General features: G+C 43.0%; 1 protein-coding gene across 1 annotated transcript in view; it reads right to left on the bottom strand.

The window, feature by feature from the left end:
• Positions 1-14,162, bottom strand: part of skila (SKI-like proto-oncogene a) — a gene marked incomplete in the record, with an annotated part of 37,976 nt that extends 23,814 nt beyond the window's left edge. The window contains 2 exon segments of the mRNA XM_029724788.1: positions 10,389-11,736; positions 14,035-14,162. Of these exon segments, the coding sequence (XP_029580648.1) occupies positions 10,389-11,546 (1,158 nt within the window).
• Between the last annotated feature and the right edge of the window lie 2,752 nt (positions 14,163-16,914).

Genomic DNA, 16,914 nt, shown 5'->3' with positions numbered 1-16,914 from the left:
AAAACATCATTACAGTCTTTCCTTAGTTGGGGCTGTTCAGAAATAACGTAGTGACTCATTAAACATCTACAGCCACAACTGTGAACATGTTATTACAGCAGAGGGCAAATAAATAAATAAAAACAGTAAAAAAAACTAAACAAGGACTAACACATCCACATGGTGGAGGGGGGAGAGAGAAAGAGGCTGGGAGCGAGAGGGAGACATATTTTTAATTGTTTTACCTTTATTTAACTAGGCAAGTCAGTTAAGAACAAATTCTTATTATCAATGACGGCCTAGGAACAGTGGGTTAACTGCCTTGTTCAGGGGCAGAATGACAGATTTGTACCTTGTCAGCTCGGGGATTTGAACTTGAAACCTTTCAGTTACTAGTCCAACGCTCTAACCACAAGGCTACCCTGCCGCCACACACAGGGCCCAGCCCTGGGAGGAGGAGGGCTGGGCCCTGTGCGATTGGCTGAACATGAGGGTTGTAACAGGCTGAGCATTTCGTTCAGATGAGGTCTTGTGAGGTTAGTCTCCCCCTGAATGAGGAGAAGAGAGCAGAGGAGCGAAGAGGGGGAGGAAAGAAGAGGGAGGAAAGAAGAGGGAGAGGAGAGCAGGGTTCATACACGTTGACAGATGGAATTTCATGACTTTTCCGTGACTTCTCCATGACTTTTAACCAAATTTCCATGATCAACAATTGGCAGCGTCTCTATGTATTTACAAAAAAAGTAAGTGTATTATGGTAACAACACTGGGAGGCTGCTCTGGGATGCCATGTACCATCTCCTGTTGTTGTTGCTAGTCAACTGTATAACACACACACATGGTCATCCCTAAGGCTGGAGAGCTACTGGGTGTGCAGGCTTTTGATCAAGCCCTGCTCAAACACAAACACATCAGAGACAGTTTACGAAGGTCCGGTTGAGCAGCTCATTTCTAAAATGTGGTTTGTTAGAGGGGGACTGTGATAAAAGCCTGCACGCCCATTAGCTCTCCTGGAGGACGGTTGACCAACCTTGATGTACAGTACCAGTCAAAGTTTGGACTCACCTACTCATTCAAGGGTTTCTTTATTTTACTATTGTCTACATTGTAGAATACTAGTGAAGACATCAAAACTATGAAATAACACATATGGAATCATGTAGTAACCAACAACAACAAAAAAAAGTGTTAAATAATTCTAAATATATTTTAGATTTTAGATTCTTTGAAGTAGCCACCCTTTGCCTTGATGACAGCTTTGCACACTCTTGTCTGACTGTCTCTCTCTCCTTGAGGAACAGCCCACACATCTCACAAACACATGCTGGTGATGCGCACAACCAGACGGGCTAAACTGTCATTCAGATCCTGGCTGATATGTTGATTTTTATTTGATTGATAAAATATTTAAAAACGTTGCCTAAATAACTAATATTAACAGAAATTAAATTAATTTCCATTACTTTTCGGATTTGATAATTTTCCTAAACTTTTCCAGGCTTGGAAAACACAATTTTAAAATTCCATCACTTCCATGCGTTTCCTGGGAGAATAGTGGGAGATGAGAGGAGGGGGGGAGGAAAGGAGTAAAGTGGCTTCATAACATGCTGCTGTATGAGGGTTTTGCATGTCTGAGCTGTGCGTAGAGAGAAAAAGAGAGACAGAAACAAGAGAGTGGTCTCTGCTGAGTTATGTAAGCATCGACTTATCGTCTCGTTTCAATGCTTATTTTGCTACGGTTTTCTAAATTGGGCCCTCAGGGACGTTGACTGTTTAAAACATTTTTTAAAAGTGGTGGGGCAGGGCGCCGGACACAAAGTGGGAAAGATCTGTTCAAGAACTCTGCAGAGAGTAGAATGCTCTAGTCTAGAACAATTTGGAAGAGACAGACAAGTGACCCCCACTCCTATAATTACAAAGCCCTCAAATGCCATGAGGTGCCATAGAGAAGAGTCCCCTCAGCCACCTGGCCCTGAAGCTAAGTTCACTAACCACTACCAACCCAATAAAGCCTCAGGACAGCACTCAGAAAATCAGGCCCAACCAAATTATCACAAAGCAAAACATATCACCTATTGGAAAGACACCACAAAAAAAAAAAAAAATCGAAGTAAACTTCCATGCTATTTGGTACACGATAGAAATTGAGAAAAACTTTGACTGTGTACAGATTCAATGAGCACAGACTGGCATAGAAACCAGCCATCACAGGCAGATCTGGCTACCCAGAGAGGACAGGTTGTGCCCACTCTGCCCTCAGAGGTCGAGAGAGAGAGCTGCGAGAACTACACAGACTTAGTGGCAATCTTTTTTTCTTCCCCAAAATTAAAAACAAATACAAAGATTTTTAAACAAAATCTGAAAAAACCCTTTTTGCCATATTAGTTGCAAATGATGTAGCTTCCTGAATCCTGACACACCCGTAGGGACAACCAGCAGAATGACAAACCACTAATAACATTGCTACCTGTGTCTTTCTCACTATTTAATTATTGTCCTCATTCATTTCTTATTACATTGTCCCGTTAATTGCTGTTGAGTATCATCATTGATAGGTGTCTATGTTTGCTTTGGCAATGTACGTGGTAACACTTCCCCATGCCAATAAAGCCTATTGATTAGAGAGCAAGAGAGAGCGAGCGCGAGAGAGAGAACTTGAGAGAGCACGCGAGACAGAATGCAGGTCTGGTCTGTGGTAATGAAGTCACTGGTGTGTAAATAGCCAATAGAGGAAGCATAGAGAAGCAGCTGTCTGCTGTCTGTACAGCAGCCGTCGTCGTCTAGGACCTGCCGACACAGACATGCACAGCGAGGAGTGTTGTCTGTCTACCACAGCTGACATGGTGCCAGGGCTAGAACTACAGGGGTGGATTGGTATAGGGCAACATGGCTGGCTCTTCTGGAAAACTCTCAGGCACACAGACAGACATAGAAATGTTCCCAGCCTCACACACTATCCTAACAAGTACGTCACAAAGTGTTTTTCCTAATCTGAATGTGTGTATCAGGACACTGTGTCCCTCCAGACAGACTAGCAGGTATTTCACAACCAGGCCAACTAGGCCAAGGAGGAGTCACACACTGGGAACTTCTGCTTTCCTCTAATCAGAGAACAGAGACAAAACGCCTCCCAACATAGATGACGCCACCCTATCAATCTGTATGCGTGCGTGTCTGTCCGAGAGGGAAGTACAAGCTGCTTGTCATCCCCGCAGGCTCATTACATCATTGTTTGAGACACACAAACACACAAGCACTGTAAAGAGCCGCCAGTTATAGTCATCTGTTGTAGCGTCTGTCGTCTCACCAACATCACGGTTGACACTATCATTACTAGAGAACGACTGATCATTGGTCATCCTAACCCAAAGGGTAACCATAACCCGAAGGTGTTCCTAATGTTTTGTACATTGATACATAACTTATGCAGCAGTATAAGTATTTGCAGATGACTGAACAAACATGATACATTGTCTGCTGTTCTTGAGTGATTACAGGACACGGTGAACACACACACAAACACTTTTTATAGCAGTGTAATAAATGGATGTGTATTAAAGAAAGAAAAAGTTTTGTATTTGGTCCCGTATTCCTAGCACACAATGACTACATCTAGCTTGTGACTCTACAAATGTGTTGGATGCATTTGCTGTTTGTTTTGGTTGTGTTTCAGATCATTTTGTGCCCAATAGAAATGAATGGTAAATAATGTGGTGTGTCATTTTGGAGTCACTGTTATTGTAAATAAGAATAGAATGTTTCTAAACACTTTTACATTAATCTGGATGTTACCAGGATTACGGTAAGTCCTGAATGAATCGTGAATAATGTAAGTCGCTCTGGATAAGAGCGTCTGCTAAATGACTTAAATGTAAATGTTAAATGTAAATGAGTGAGAAAGTTACAGACGCACAAATATCACATGCTAACCTCGCACCATTACAATAACAGGGGAGGTTAGCATTTTATATCATACACCCAAGACATGCTAACCTCTCACCATTACAATAACAGGGGAGGTTAGCATTTTATATCATACCCCCAAGACATGCTAACCTCTCACCATTACAATAACAGGAGAGGTTAGCATTTTATACCATACCCCCAAGACATGCTAACCTCTCACCATTACAATAACAGGGGAGGTTAGCATTTTATATCATACCCCCAAGACATGTTAACCTCTCACCATTACAATAACAGGAGAGGTTAGCATTTTATATCATACCCCCAAGACATGCTAACCTCTCACCATTACAATAACAGGAGAGGTTAGCATTTTATATCATACCCCCAAGACATGCTAACCTCTCACCATTACAATAACAGGGGAGGTTAGCATTTTTTTGGAGGGGGGGGATATTTATGCCTCAAACTTTCTCACTCATTATTTATGATTCATTCAAGAAGTTAAATCTGCTTTGGATTTTGTTTCCTTGCCACGAGTCTCACGATACTGGTATCGTCCAGGCCCTAGCGAACAGCCACAAAAAAACACAGCCAAACACCTAAACTAACAAAAACATCACAAAATCTCATCATAATATATGCACGAACCGCTGACTGGATAGCATGTGACAGGCTTACCTCACCAGTCACCGTACACCTTCAGCGGTAAGCTACATGATACACCATAAGGTAGGTGTGCGTGTGTGTGATTAGTCTGCTCTGCAGTGGAGATGTGTCTGTGTGACTGAGTGGCTCCAGGTCGATCTGTCTGACTCTCTCAGACGAAAGTGAGGCAAGCCGAGGAGAGGGAGAGAGAGAAGGGGAGGGGGGTAGGAATGTGGTTTGGGCACTAGACTAGACACCAGACAGTATTTCCGGCAGAATCACGCACACACGTCAAACACACAGGGAGGAAGAGGCTGGGGCTTCTCTCTCACCTCACGCTCTTTCTCTCTCTTTCTGCCAGACACAAACACAGTGGACAGGGAGTGCCAAATGACTGTACAGCAGGTAGTGTTCTCACACCTGTCTGCACACACACACACACAGAAACTAAAGCCTGTCTGCTCCGAGTCCAGTGTCACTTATTTAACCCATAATGTCTTCACTGTAGCCGCCTGGCACAAATTACTTGGCCTAGAAAACACCAATTAAAGTCGGTGTTTATCTCAGCAATACTAAACTGAGCCTGCGTCCAAAATGGCACCCTATTCCATAGATAGCGTGCTACTTTTGACCAGACTTATGGGCCGTGGTCAAAAGTAGTGCACTATATAGAGAATAGAGTGCCATTTGGGACGCACATAATAGTCCGGTTTGGTCAAGAAGAAAACATGAGACATGGATGTGAACCAGTCAATGGAAGGGAACCAATCTATAGCTTTTCGTGTTTTCAGCTACAAAAACAAGAGTCACCGCACACTCTATATATATATGTATAAACTCCCAGTAATTTATTGGGTAAAACACCAATGTTTCGGCATCCCTGTGCCTTCTTCAGGGTGTCTGACATTTCTATAGGTCCCGGCCTGTGCACTGCTCTCTCTCCCACTGTCACTTTCTTTTTTGTAAGAATGGCGGAAAGAAAAAAAAACATCAAAACCCCCTCTGCTCTGTAGAAGCCTCCCTTGGGTTCTGGTCTTTAGTGGAAAGCACTGGTGGTGGTGGTGGTGGTGATGCAACATGGGCATTCCCCCATGCAAGGGCTTGGGTTGCCTGTTTCTGTACACTTCCAGCTCAGTGGTACAAAAAAAAGATCAAAGGATGGTTTCCCGGAAACATCTTAAGCCTAGCCCCCGTTGCGAAGACATTAAAACATAATTCAACAATAGAAAAAAATGTATTGAACTATATGAAATAAACTTAAATGCAATGAACTTATAAAAAAATAATGTTTTTTTAATAATTAACCTTTATTTAACTAGACAAGTCAGTGAAGAACAAATTCTTATTTACAATGACAGCCTAGGAACTGTGGGTTAACTGCCTTGTTCAGGGGCAGAACAACAGATTTTTACCTTGTCAACTGAGGGATTCGATCTAGCAACGTTTCGGTTACTGGCCCAACGCTCTAACCACTAGGCTACTTGCCACCACAAGATCATTTCCCCAAGATAATCATAAGATATAAACAAAATGAACCAGTGATTCGTATTTTCCTGCAACTTTCTGAAATGGAACAGGAATGTCAACTTTGTGCAGCCGCTTGCGATGATGCTAATGATACATTAAAAATGTGTGGTTTTGAGAGCAAAAACCGGGGAAAACCGTAATCAGTCCAAAATAATTAAACATTTTATAGGGCCCTAAACTAGGGTTGGGCGGTATACCGTATTGTTTCTATATATACACACACACACACACACACACACACCGGTATTTAGGGGTGTAAAAGGTTCACCAAACCCACGGTTCGGTATGTATTGCGGTTTGGGGTCACGGTTCGGTTACAGGGGTAAATTAAATGCCAACAGTTACTGTAGTTACAAGTCACTTGTGTGACTGTCATAAAGGCGGCTTGTCTGTAGCACGGTACTTCTCATCTCCCACTGCGGGGTTATTTGATATATTAATTCGGGTTCACAGTGCGAACCGAACCGATGTCCCAGTACCGAATGGTTCAACAACAATAAGTGTACCGTTACACCACTACTGGTATTGATGCACAAACGGATTTGGTTTTTTAATTTACCATATAACAGTAATTCAATGTTTGGTTTGTTAAATGTGAAACGCAACTCCGGCGAGTGTAATGTCCGTTTTTATAGTTTACTCCGTTTGCTACATGCAAGTCATCTCTCTCCCTGTCCTCCTGTATGCTGCTTTGGTCCTTGCTATCTGGGATCCTTGGGACGTCCCTACCCCATTGAAGTTTACATTTAAAAGGGTTAAGGTAGGGTAAGGGTTATGGTAAAGGTTTAAGGTTAGGGTAGAGACCAAGGATCCCGGATATAGCATGCCGGTTCCCACACCAAGCCCTGCCCCGTCACTCAAGGACAGCATGTTGTTACTCGACCACGAAGTCACGAACACTTCAATTGCCGTTCAATCCGCAGTCTGTATGGTCAACATGTTGGTGACATGGATGCTGCTTTCAAGCGTTATATAATTACACTATTAGTTTGTTTGTCTGCAAACAGCTAGTTTGTCTTTTCTTAGCACATCATTTATTTTAGTCATCTTAGCCGCTAATGCTAATCACTAGCTAAATGTATTCAGAGTCAGAGCCGGATACCAGTTCTAGTGTAGGCCTAGATCAGCATGTGCTTTGTACAACGGTATCTTCTAAATCAGAAAGGAATAGGCTTAGCATGAATATGGTAGCCAGAGAGCTAGCTAGTTACACGAGAAAACATAATGTAACATCGTATAGGATCCCCTGGGAAACACTGACCAACACTACCCTGTCACAATAATTCCTTCCTGGCTTATTAATTTGTCGTGTCATGTCAAACAACAATGTATTCAAAGTGCTGTCCACTATATTCCAACTATTGAATTACAAGAATCCTTGTATGTCCATGATTCCAACAGTTCACCAATAAACTAGGCCTAGATTGTTTGCGCATTCCATTATGTAGCCCAACGTGGCACACTGTGGAAATTATTAAAAAAGCGCAGGAAATGCAGAAATGTATGGAAAATGCTGATTTTTTTTAGGGGGTTGAGGTTAGATTGAACAGTATAAAACAATCAGAATGGAGCAAGCCGTATTGAAATCACTTATAATGTAGGTGTTGCCACTCTAGGGTACTGAACAACTCATATTTAGAATTTTTATTACTCAAAAACATAAAATACTGTCATAAATTTGAAAATGCTTCTTAGTTTAGGGTAGTGCTGGGTAATATGGCCTAAATTTCATATCATGATATTTCAGAAATTTATGACATATGGGAATCGGCCGATATTAGCTAAAAATGCAAACATCGGTATCGGCCAGATGTCTAGTTCAACGCCGATGTTAAAAACCGATGTCAAAGCTACCGTGCAATGACACCACGTAAAATGTTGCGCTACACGTGCAACACAGCATTCCTAACCTAGCCCACAATGTCTGCTGTGTGGATCGAGCAGTCAACAAATCGAGCAGTCATTTGAAAGAGTAAGAACATTTCAGTGAGACAACTCAAAGGCAAAATCCATTAAAGCCGAGATAATGGAATTCATCCCCTTGACAATCAACTGTTCTCTGTCGCGGGTGATGTTTGCTTTCGCCAACTGGACGAGCATCGGTAGACACTACTAAGTGCGCTATTTTTCCGATGTTGCCCTACCTGAGTTACACAGTAATAGCATCACTGCTATTAGCCTAATGACATACATACTATGAAACGCTGTTTGGGTCTTTGCGTATCAAAAAAAATACAGTAGCAGTGTCAAAGCTGTACAAAAAAGTCTGCAAACAAGCAAACACTGGCCAAGAACGATGAGTTTACAATACCGCGTTGGTAATAAAGCATAATTTGTTCGACCGCAACTTCTGGGGTAGCTAGCTTTAGCTTGGTACCTAGCTAGCACCAATACAGCCAGCCTGACAACAATGACCAGTAGAAACTGCAGTCATTTTCATTATTCTTAGCAATGATTTAGGAACCCTTGTGAGTAAGTATTAGCTAAGTTGCCACTTGTTGTTCACCTATTGAAATTGAACTTCAGTTCATGAAAATAAATAGCTAGCCACTTAACCCGGTTTCCCAAAGCTAACGTTATAAGCAGCCAGCTAGCTTCATCTGGCTAGTGAGGCTCGACCCGACTGGGTTATCTGTTGTGAAGCTAGCCACAATAAGGATTAGGCACAATAGTGGAATTTGTGGGTCGCATTCAAAATAAAAAAAGTATGTCATTGACAGTGATGCAAATGAATAGAAATATAATTATGCCATACTTTAATTTTGAAGGCTAACCGCAAAGTCCACTATTGCGGCTAATCCTTATTGTGACTAGCTTCACATAGATGGGTCTGACCACCATTAATCAAATAACTGTCTTATAAATTAGGGTTATTTTAGATGATGACACCTAACTAAATAGTTAGCTAGCTAACTATAGCTACTGAAACAGATTATGTCGTTTTGGATATGTTTTTGGGGAAGAACATTGTTTGCATCCATGAGCTAGCTAGCTTTTTTTTATGACTAGCACTGTAGGTGCGCGAGACAACTTTACCAGCATATGTATCGATGAATTCGTGTAACATATGAAATGCGAGTGATAGTTATTACACTATGTAAAAAATGTATGAACACGTTAAATTATTATGTGACATGCAGTCATATTCAGGTCCTGATGGGTCAACAGGCTTATTTGACACGTCAAATAGTGTTATTTGTATCTTTTTTGACATGCAAAGACCCAAATGGCGTTCCATAGAAATCCTGGTTGAGAATGAAACAACTGAACAATGAAACAGCAAATAACTGAAAGAAATAGGTTTTGATTATGTTTTACTGGTAATGGGGACATACGTAAATGCCAACAAAATAACTTTTTGGTCAGTGTGGCGTGTGTGTGTGTAACCTTTATTTAACTAGGCAAGTAGGTTAAGAACAAATTCTTATTTACAATGACTACCCGGACGATCCTGGGCCAATTGTGCGCTGCCCTATGGGACTCCCAATCACGGCCGGATGTGATACAGCCTGGATTCGAACCAGGGACTGTAGGGACTGTAGTGCCTTAGACCGCTGCGTTCATGTGTGTGTGTTAACTATTTAACTGTACCAACTGCCTTTTAGCAGCTTAAAAAGGCAGCTAAAATTTTATATATTGGGTATCGGTATAGTTTTTTGGCAAGGAAAATATCAGATATCGGTCAAATATAAATATATATTATAATATATTTTTGAAACCATCCCTAAAAGTATCAATTAACTAAATTACTTCAAAATACTTAAAAAGTCATTTAAATATGGAATGGTGTAGCGGGGTGGATGCAATGGATGTAAATTGTCAGCCCATCCATTCAAGCCCAGAGGTCTGTGAGAGAGTCCACTAGTCCAGTTAGTGTTGTGGCCTATTGTCTAGTGATGGTTCTAGTGACCTCCAGCTGACCTGGAAGACAAATGATGCCCTTCCCCGTGACACACACACACACACACACACACACTGGGACCAACCGAGAGAGAGACCAGCTGGTCAGTGGTCACCCTGTCCGCCCCTCCTCAAAATCAGTTTATTGATCACGTACACGAATTTGCATATGTTATCGCAGGTGCAGCGAAATGCTCGGATCGATTACACTACAGCCAGCAGGAGGGGTGACACCTGTCCCCTGTCTTACACACACACACACACACGTACACACACACACGTACACACACACACCTAATGAAACCCAAAGTTGGGGCTGGCTTCTAGAGACTCAATAGATACCATTTATTGGTAGTTGTATCGACAGTGCAACCAAACGAACTAACAAAATTTTAAAAAGTCTGACACACAATAAGAGAATCAGTGCTTACTTTGTCAGTGGTCCTGTTGTAGTGGAACTTGTCCTTCATGTCCTCTAGCAGCAGTTTGAGCTGCGGCTCCTCAGGCGTTCCCAGATACTTCCTCCCCAGCTGCAGGTAGCACGGCCACTTGGCCGAGTCAAAGCCCCAGTGACAGGTCCTCTTGTCCGGGGACTTGTGTGAGTGCATCACAAACTTCTGCGGTGAGAAAAGCAGCTGGCACTCCACACACTGAACACAGGGCGCCTCGGGCTGTGTGTAGAACTGGGGTACAAACAGACCCTGGCATTTCCCTAGACACTGGTGCTCCACCTGGAAGCTAGACTCTGTCTCCTTAAGGAGCCCCTGGCCGGGCCGTTTGGTGCTGGGGTGAGAGGGCAGGGCAGCCCCCGGGCGGAGCAAGGCGTTGCAGAGGCGCTGGGCGTCAGTAAGGGTGATGAGGCCGCAAGACGGGGCGTTGAAGGGTAAAATACCCAGCACCTTGAGGATGTGGAGCTGTTCACCATCGCAGCGCGAGCAGTACACATAGAGCTCATCGCACACCGCGTTGATCTGCTGCAAGGAGAAGTCGCGGAGCACCGAGTTGAGCACCTGGGGAAGGCAGAGGCGTTTCTCCCCACCGACAGCAAAGCAGGAGATGGATTCACCCTCTAGAAGGGAGTGGCTTAACTCTGTGGAGCTGTCGCTGGGCACCAAGAGGGGTCCACCTCCTAGGACTGGTGGGGAGGGTAGAGGGGCCATGCTGGGGCAGGAATCAGGGCTGACCTCGGGGGAGGCTTCGTGGCCGGAGCGGGCGGAGAAGGCTGCTGGGCCCCCCAGAGAGCTTTGGCTGCTGAGGGTGAAGGCAGCCAGTGTGTGTTTCAGCCCAGGACTGAGATCCAGAGCCTTGGCTCCACATACCTGGAGCTCCCCTCTACTGTCCATCTCTATGGATCTATCCATGCCTCTATCTGCCTCCCGGTGCTGGGTGTGCTCCTCCCCAGCCTCCCTCTTCACCTTGGGGGTCTGGGGCAGGGTGTCTAGGCTGCGTCGCTTCAGGTTCATCTCAGCCATCAGCCTCTTCTTGATGGGCGCGTCCTCTAGCCTCTCTCGGTACAGCCGCTTCATGTTGCCCTTGAACGAGGTCAGGTCTTTGAATGAGGTTTTCAGACTCGTCTGAGTACTGGCCATGTCGGCGTTGATAGAGGTCCGTTGATAGAGGTCCACCTTCACTTGGATTTATAGAACCCTTTGAGTTAATGTGGGTGTTGTTAGCTTGTTTTATTCTCCTTTCAAATGTTCCACATCTGCTGGTGTTCAGAAAGGTACATGGTGGAGACTGCTGTGTTTCTGTTCAGATTGTTGTCTGTATGTCTGCTTCCTGTAGGGGATGAGAGGTGGGGCAGTGGGGGAGTGGAATGGTTCAGGCGTTAACACAAACCGAAGGGTGAACATTTGAATTTTTTTCCTCCCAGGTAAAACTCTAACTATGTTTAGCCTGCATGTAGCCTTTTTCATGTCAACTGAAAGGATTTGTCTAAGTAGAAGACCATCCCATCTGATGTGTTTTTCTCTGACAATAAAATAGCGTTGAAGGTGTTTACATGTTTTATGGAGGCTATCCTGGTTGGGGGTTGAGTGGCTCAATAGACCCATTGGGGGCCAAATGGCTATTACCATACCTCACCACCCAAACATCTGCCCATTCAGCCCTTGTCATTGAACCCCATGGGGCAATGACAAGTTTTCACCCACCACACCATTTCATTGCCAACAGAAAGTGCTAGTTTTGTCAAGTAAAACCAACCAGGTGGCCAGACAACACTAGTATGTAGCAATTCTCTCTGGCCTTCTTTCAGTCACTAGATACTGTGACAAAAAAAGTTCACACTTGGTGTAGCCTAGGTAATCAAATTAACAATTTGTCCAAATGGCTCTAAATTGACCAAATAGCCAGCCTCCCCAACCCCACCAGTTGTCCTGCTTTCCTCAAGCCAACGTCTGCTCTGCTGGTAACCCCACGCTGACCCCATCAACTATGTGAAAACAATTGATTAAAGAGTATAAAAGGCTGTCATTCAACCGGTTCAATAGTTATCGAAACACACAGCGTGACATTCAATGGATGTTTAACGAGGTATTTTCCCTATGCCCCGGCATCTAGCTGCATTTACACTGCATCAATTCAAATAATAAAACTGTTCATACCTAGCTACATCTATAAACGACGGATTTAATAACAGTAAATTGTATTGTAATCCAATTTTACATATGTGGCTACAACATTTCACTGGAAACCCTCAACATTGGGCGGTGTAAACAACCACCCTCCAATAAAGCTACAATCGTATTATGCTTGTGGGTGACCAATGTATTTTATACTGCAATATCATCCATTTAAAATCGGCTGCCAAATACAAAAATGGGGTTAAATGTGTGTGTGTGTGATGTGTATATATATATATATATATATATATATATATATAAACAACTGAAGAGACTGTACATGCGTTTAGGCAGTTCAAATGTAGCTGTGTGCGGACTACAGCAACAACACTAACGCGTTAGCTAGATTATACCAGAACCAGCACTGACCTCCATGCAGTAACTACAGTAAGTACACCGCCGCCAGATCTTTCCACCAAAAGCTAGCACTATCGGGGTACAAAAAGTCGGACCACAGAGCAGGCTTTGGTCGCAGTATGGTCATAATTACATTACTACCAATGCAAGGAGGTATGCGGCGATGCAAGCTTCACCACCCGTGATTCCTGCGTGGATTTACAACCAAAACTGACATTTTTCCCACGCAACAAAATAATATAGTTTCGGATAAGAAAGGTTTTTAGACAATATTAATATTCGAACAAATCTAACTATTTCTCCCCCCCCAAAAAAAAAAAATCGTTGAGATTCCATGGGTGTTTTTTTTCTCCATGTCGCGCAGTGTCACCCTCTTCTTCGTAGCTAGCAAGGACACCGCGCACAGCTTGCGCTCTGTTCCATTCCTCCCGCCCCTTCCCTCTGGCTCGCCACGATGGCACTGGTATGCAGACAGCACTGATAATGACGTTCACTGGCTAAACCACCGTCTGCGACTCGACTGTCTATCGACCTAGTTAGCTGCCTACAATTGCCAGCTAACATTAGCTGAACGTATAACCAAATACCCGGCTTGTAGCAGCAAGTTTAGCCGACATGAGAATTAGCTGGCAAAGGCGGCTGTGTGGTGTATTTTACACCTCGATAAATACTTGTCTTTAAGGAAATACAACACACAATAGCGAATATATTGAGTATTATATGTAAGGAAACCAATAACGTTACAATTATGGCAACACATCTGAGGACCGCGTAACAGAAAACAGAGTAAGACAATTCGATAGCTCGAATTAGCATTGCTTTAGCTACAAAAATGTACGTTATATCCGAGCTGGGCAAACGGATTAGCCAGGTTAGGTTAGCATAGCCACCACTGTTACACACCCTGCGCTGTGTGAAGCCATAGCAAACTAGCCTAGGCTAGTTAACAATTAGAGAACGCTTGTTAAACCCTCAAAGCATGCCTCCATTTCGGTAAACCGTCAAATAATCCAACACCCGATACATAACATTACCCATTTCATCATGTACATAGACGCAAGTAAGGACGTACAGAAACCCGATTAAAAAGACTTGCCTGAATGAGGTCGTTTCGGCTCCTCTTCTCTCGGTTCTCCTCTGTAATACCGACCGTCAACAAGATGCAGCTAGAAACCACTACATCTAGAGCCCCGCAACGTCACATCACTAACGGAGATACGTCACCCAGACTCGAATTGGGCATGTCACGGAAACAGTGCAGGGGAGTCTGTCTGTCTGTCTCGCAGTCTGGTTGGTTTGTGTAGCCTACATCTGCAGTGGACTGGGAGAGAATGTTGCGCTCTCTCACCGGCCATAACGATTTGTTTTGATTCCCATTCGTTCTGTCATTGATGTCCAGACCTGTAATATATTTAAATAGGTTACATATTAGTCACGGTGTGTGTTCTGTTCAAATGCCCAACTATTAATAATATTTTTTTATTTAAAACAACTCCCTATGTGTCTTTAATAATCAACATATTCTAGCGATGTTCGCTAAATGAGCCACGTTACACTGAAGGTCCCCCAACAAAATTTTTCATTTAATGTCAAACAAGGCTTTTTTAACCTCAAATGCACTACAAGTTTTACATTCCCTGAATTGCAGGAAGTTATCCTGCAACAGTGCGATCAAAGGAGAGAATGGATCACTGCTGCTACCTCGCTTTCCAACCAAGGTGCATGAATTGAGGAGCGAACAGATGGTAGAGAGGTCAAATTAAGATCCTATACCTGTATATAGGGAATATGGTACCATTTAGGATGCACATAATAATGATTTACGCCTCTGACTGGGTTGCTGCTGCTGTGGCTTCCTCAGACTCATACCTGTATCATGAATGAGCCATCGGCTGGGTGTTTTTACGTTACGTGTTTTTACATGTTTTTCCAAGTGGGAAGGGAAGGGGCAATGGAGGACTGAGTTCAGCTCTATCTATTGTCCAGATACTGTTTAAAGCCCTACATCCTCCCCGAGGACCTGAACCAGAAGGGTTAGGGGAGTTTTATACTATATAAGTGTACGTAAAGCGACTGTGTAATGTTTCATATTGGACTCACTTTCTATACACTAGGCAATCCCTTTCAGAGATTGGCAGTAAAATGTATTAATATAAAGAGGAAAGGAAATGTCAAAAGTTCACTCTTCTGTCAGGCAGATAGAGATCATTACAACAGATTTTAGGTCACATTTCTTTGATTGTTTAAAGTAGCCACTCCATGGTGAAGGAAGTTTCTGATAAACTCCACCAACGGAGTGGAACAGAGACCACTCACTGGGCACAAACTGGTAAAATCAACGTTGTTTAAATGTAACGTGTCAACGTATTGTTCTCCTTTGGAGAATTTATCTATCTACGGCTACCTTTTGGTCTCCCATCCACAGCTATTGTTTCAATTCAACCCAGAATTTAACTAAACATATACAATACAATAGGCCTAGGGTTTCAAGCTCTGGTTGATTTCAAATTGAATGATATTTAGTGATATTGAATAGTGTTTGGTTGTCAATGCAACCAAATATCAACATTTGAAGGCATGGGCATCATGCACTCCCCCTATGGGCATGTCACCTCTGTTTGAAAGAGATGTATCTTCTGCTTGGATAGTTCCATCTGTGCCACTGACTTACTCTGGCTTTGATTCTAGTTTATCTACAAATGTATAGTTGATGTCTCCATTTCAATCAGAAATCTCAGTTAAAGAATGGACTAAATTAAATCAAGTGTATTTAAAGTTTAATTTGATCTATCCAAGCAGAAGATTACATCTCCTTCAAATGCTGATATTTGGTTGCATTGACATTTTTTACATTTACATTTTAGCAGATGCTCTTATCCACAGCGACTTACAGTGAATGCAAACATTTCATATATTTTTTCTCCGTACTGGTCCCCCGTGGGAATCAAACCCACAACCCTGGCGTCGCAAACACCATGCTCTACCAACTGAGCCACACGGGACCTGACAACCAAAGACATTTCAATATCAGTTTGGAAATACAATAAATAGCCTATTAACTTGTTGGCAAGTTATCAAATCATATGTTGGATTCATGTCTCCAAATCAACCAAAGATAAATGTTAAAGAATGGGATTAAGCCAGCGGCTCAGATGGAACTATCGAAGCAGTAGATATATTACCTTTAAATATTGATATTTCGTTCCGTTGTCAACCAAACACAATTCAAAATGACTTTTGTAATACAGTAAATAGCTTAAAGTTTCTTCTTATGAACTCATTTAAAGCGTGCATGGTCAAGATAGCATACACACAGTGCATTCGGAAAGTATTCAGACCCCTTGACCTTTTCCACATTTTGTAATGTTACAGCCTTGTTCTAAAATGGAGATTTTTTTTTTTTACTCAGTAATCTACACACAATACCACATAATGTCAAAGTGAAAACAGGTTTTTCGATTTTTTTGCATTTACTCCTCAATATCCTCAGCTGGTTCAGGTTTCTTTTTCGTGGGAAAGAAGGATGGAGGTCTGCGTCCCTGCATCGACTACCGAGGGCTGAACAGGATCACGGTTAAGAACCGTTACCCCCTACCCCTGATGTCCGGCACCTTGGAGCTGGCCTAGGGGGCACAATTCTTCACCAAACTGGACCTCCGCAACGCTTATAATCTGGTGAGAATCAGGGAGGGAGATGAATGGAAGATTGCCTTTAACACCCGGAGTGGCCACTATGAGTATTTAGTCATGCCATTCGGATTATTGAACTCACCGGCAGTCTTCCAAGCATTGGTCAATGACACTCTTAGGGATATGTTGAATCGGTACATCTTTGTTTACCTCGATGACATCCAGATCTTCTCCAAGACCCTTCCGGAACACATCCTGCACTTCCGTCATGTCCTGATATGGCTCCTGCAGAGTCAACTATATGTCAAGATTGAGAAGTGTGAGTTCCATGTATCCCCAGTCTCTT

This window comes from Salmo trutta, chromosome 31, assembly GCF_901001165.1.
Source record: "Salmo trutta chromosome 31, fSalTru1.1, whole genome shotgun sequence".
NCBI lineage: Eukaryota > Metazoa > Chordata > Actinopteri > Salmoniformes > Salmonidae > Salmo > Salmo trutta.
This window is presented reverse-complemented; position numbering and strand designations above follow the sequence as displayed.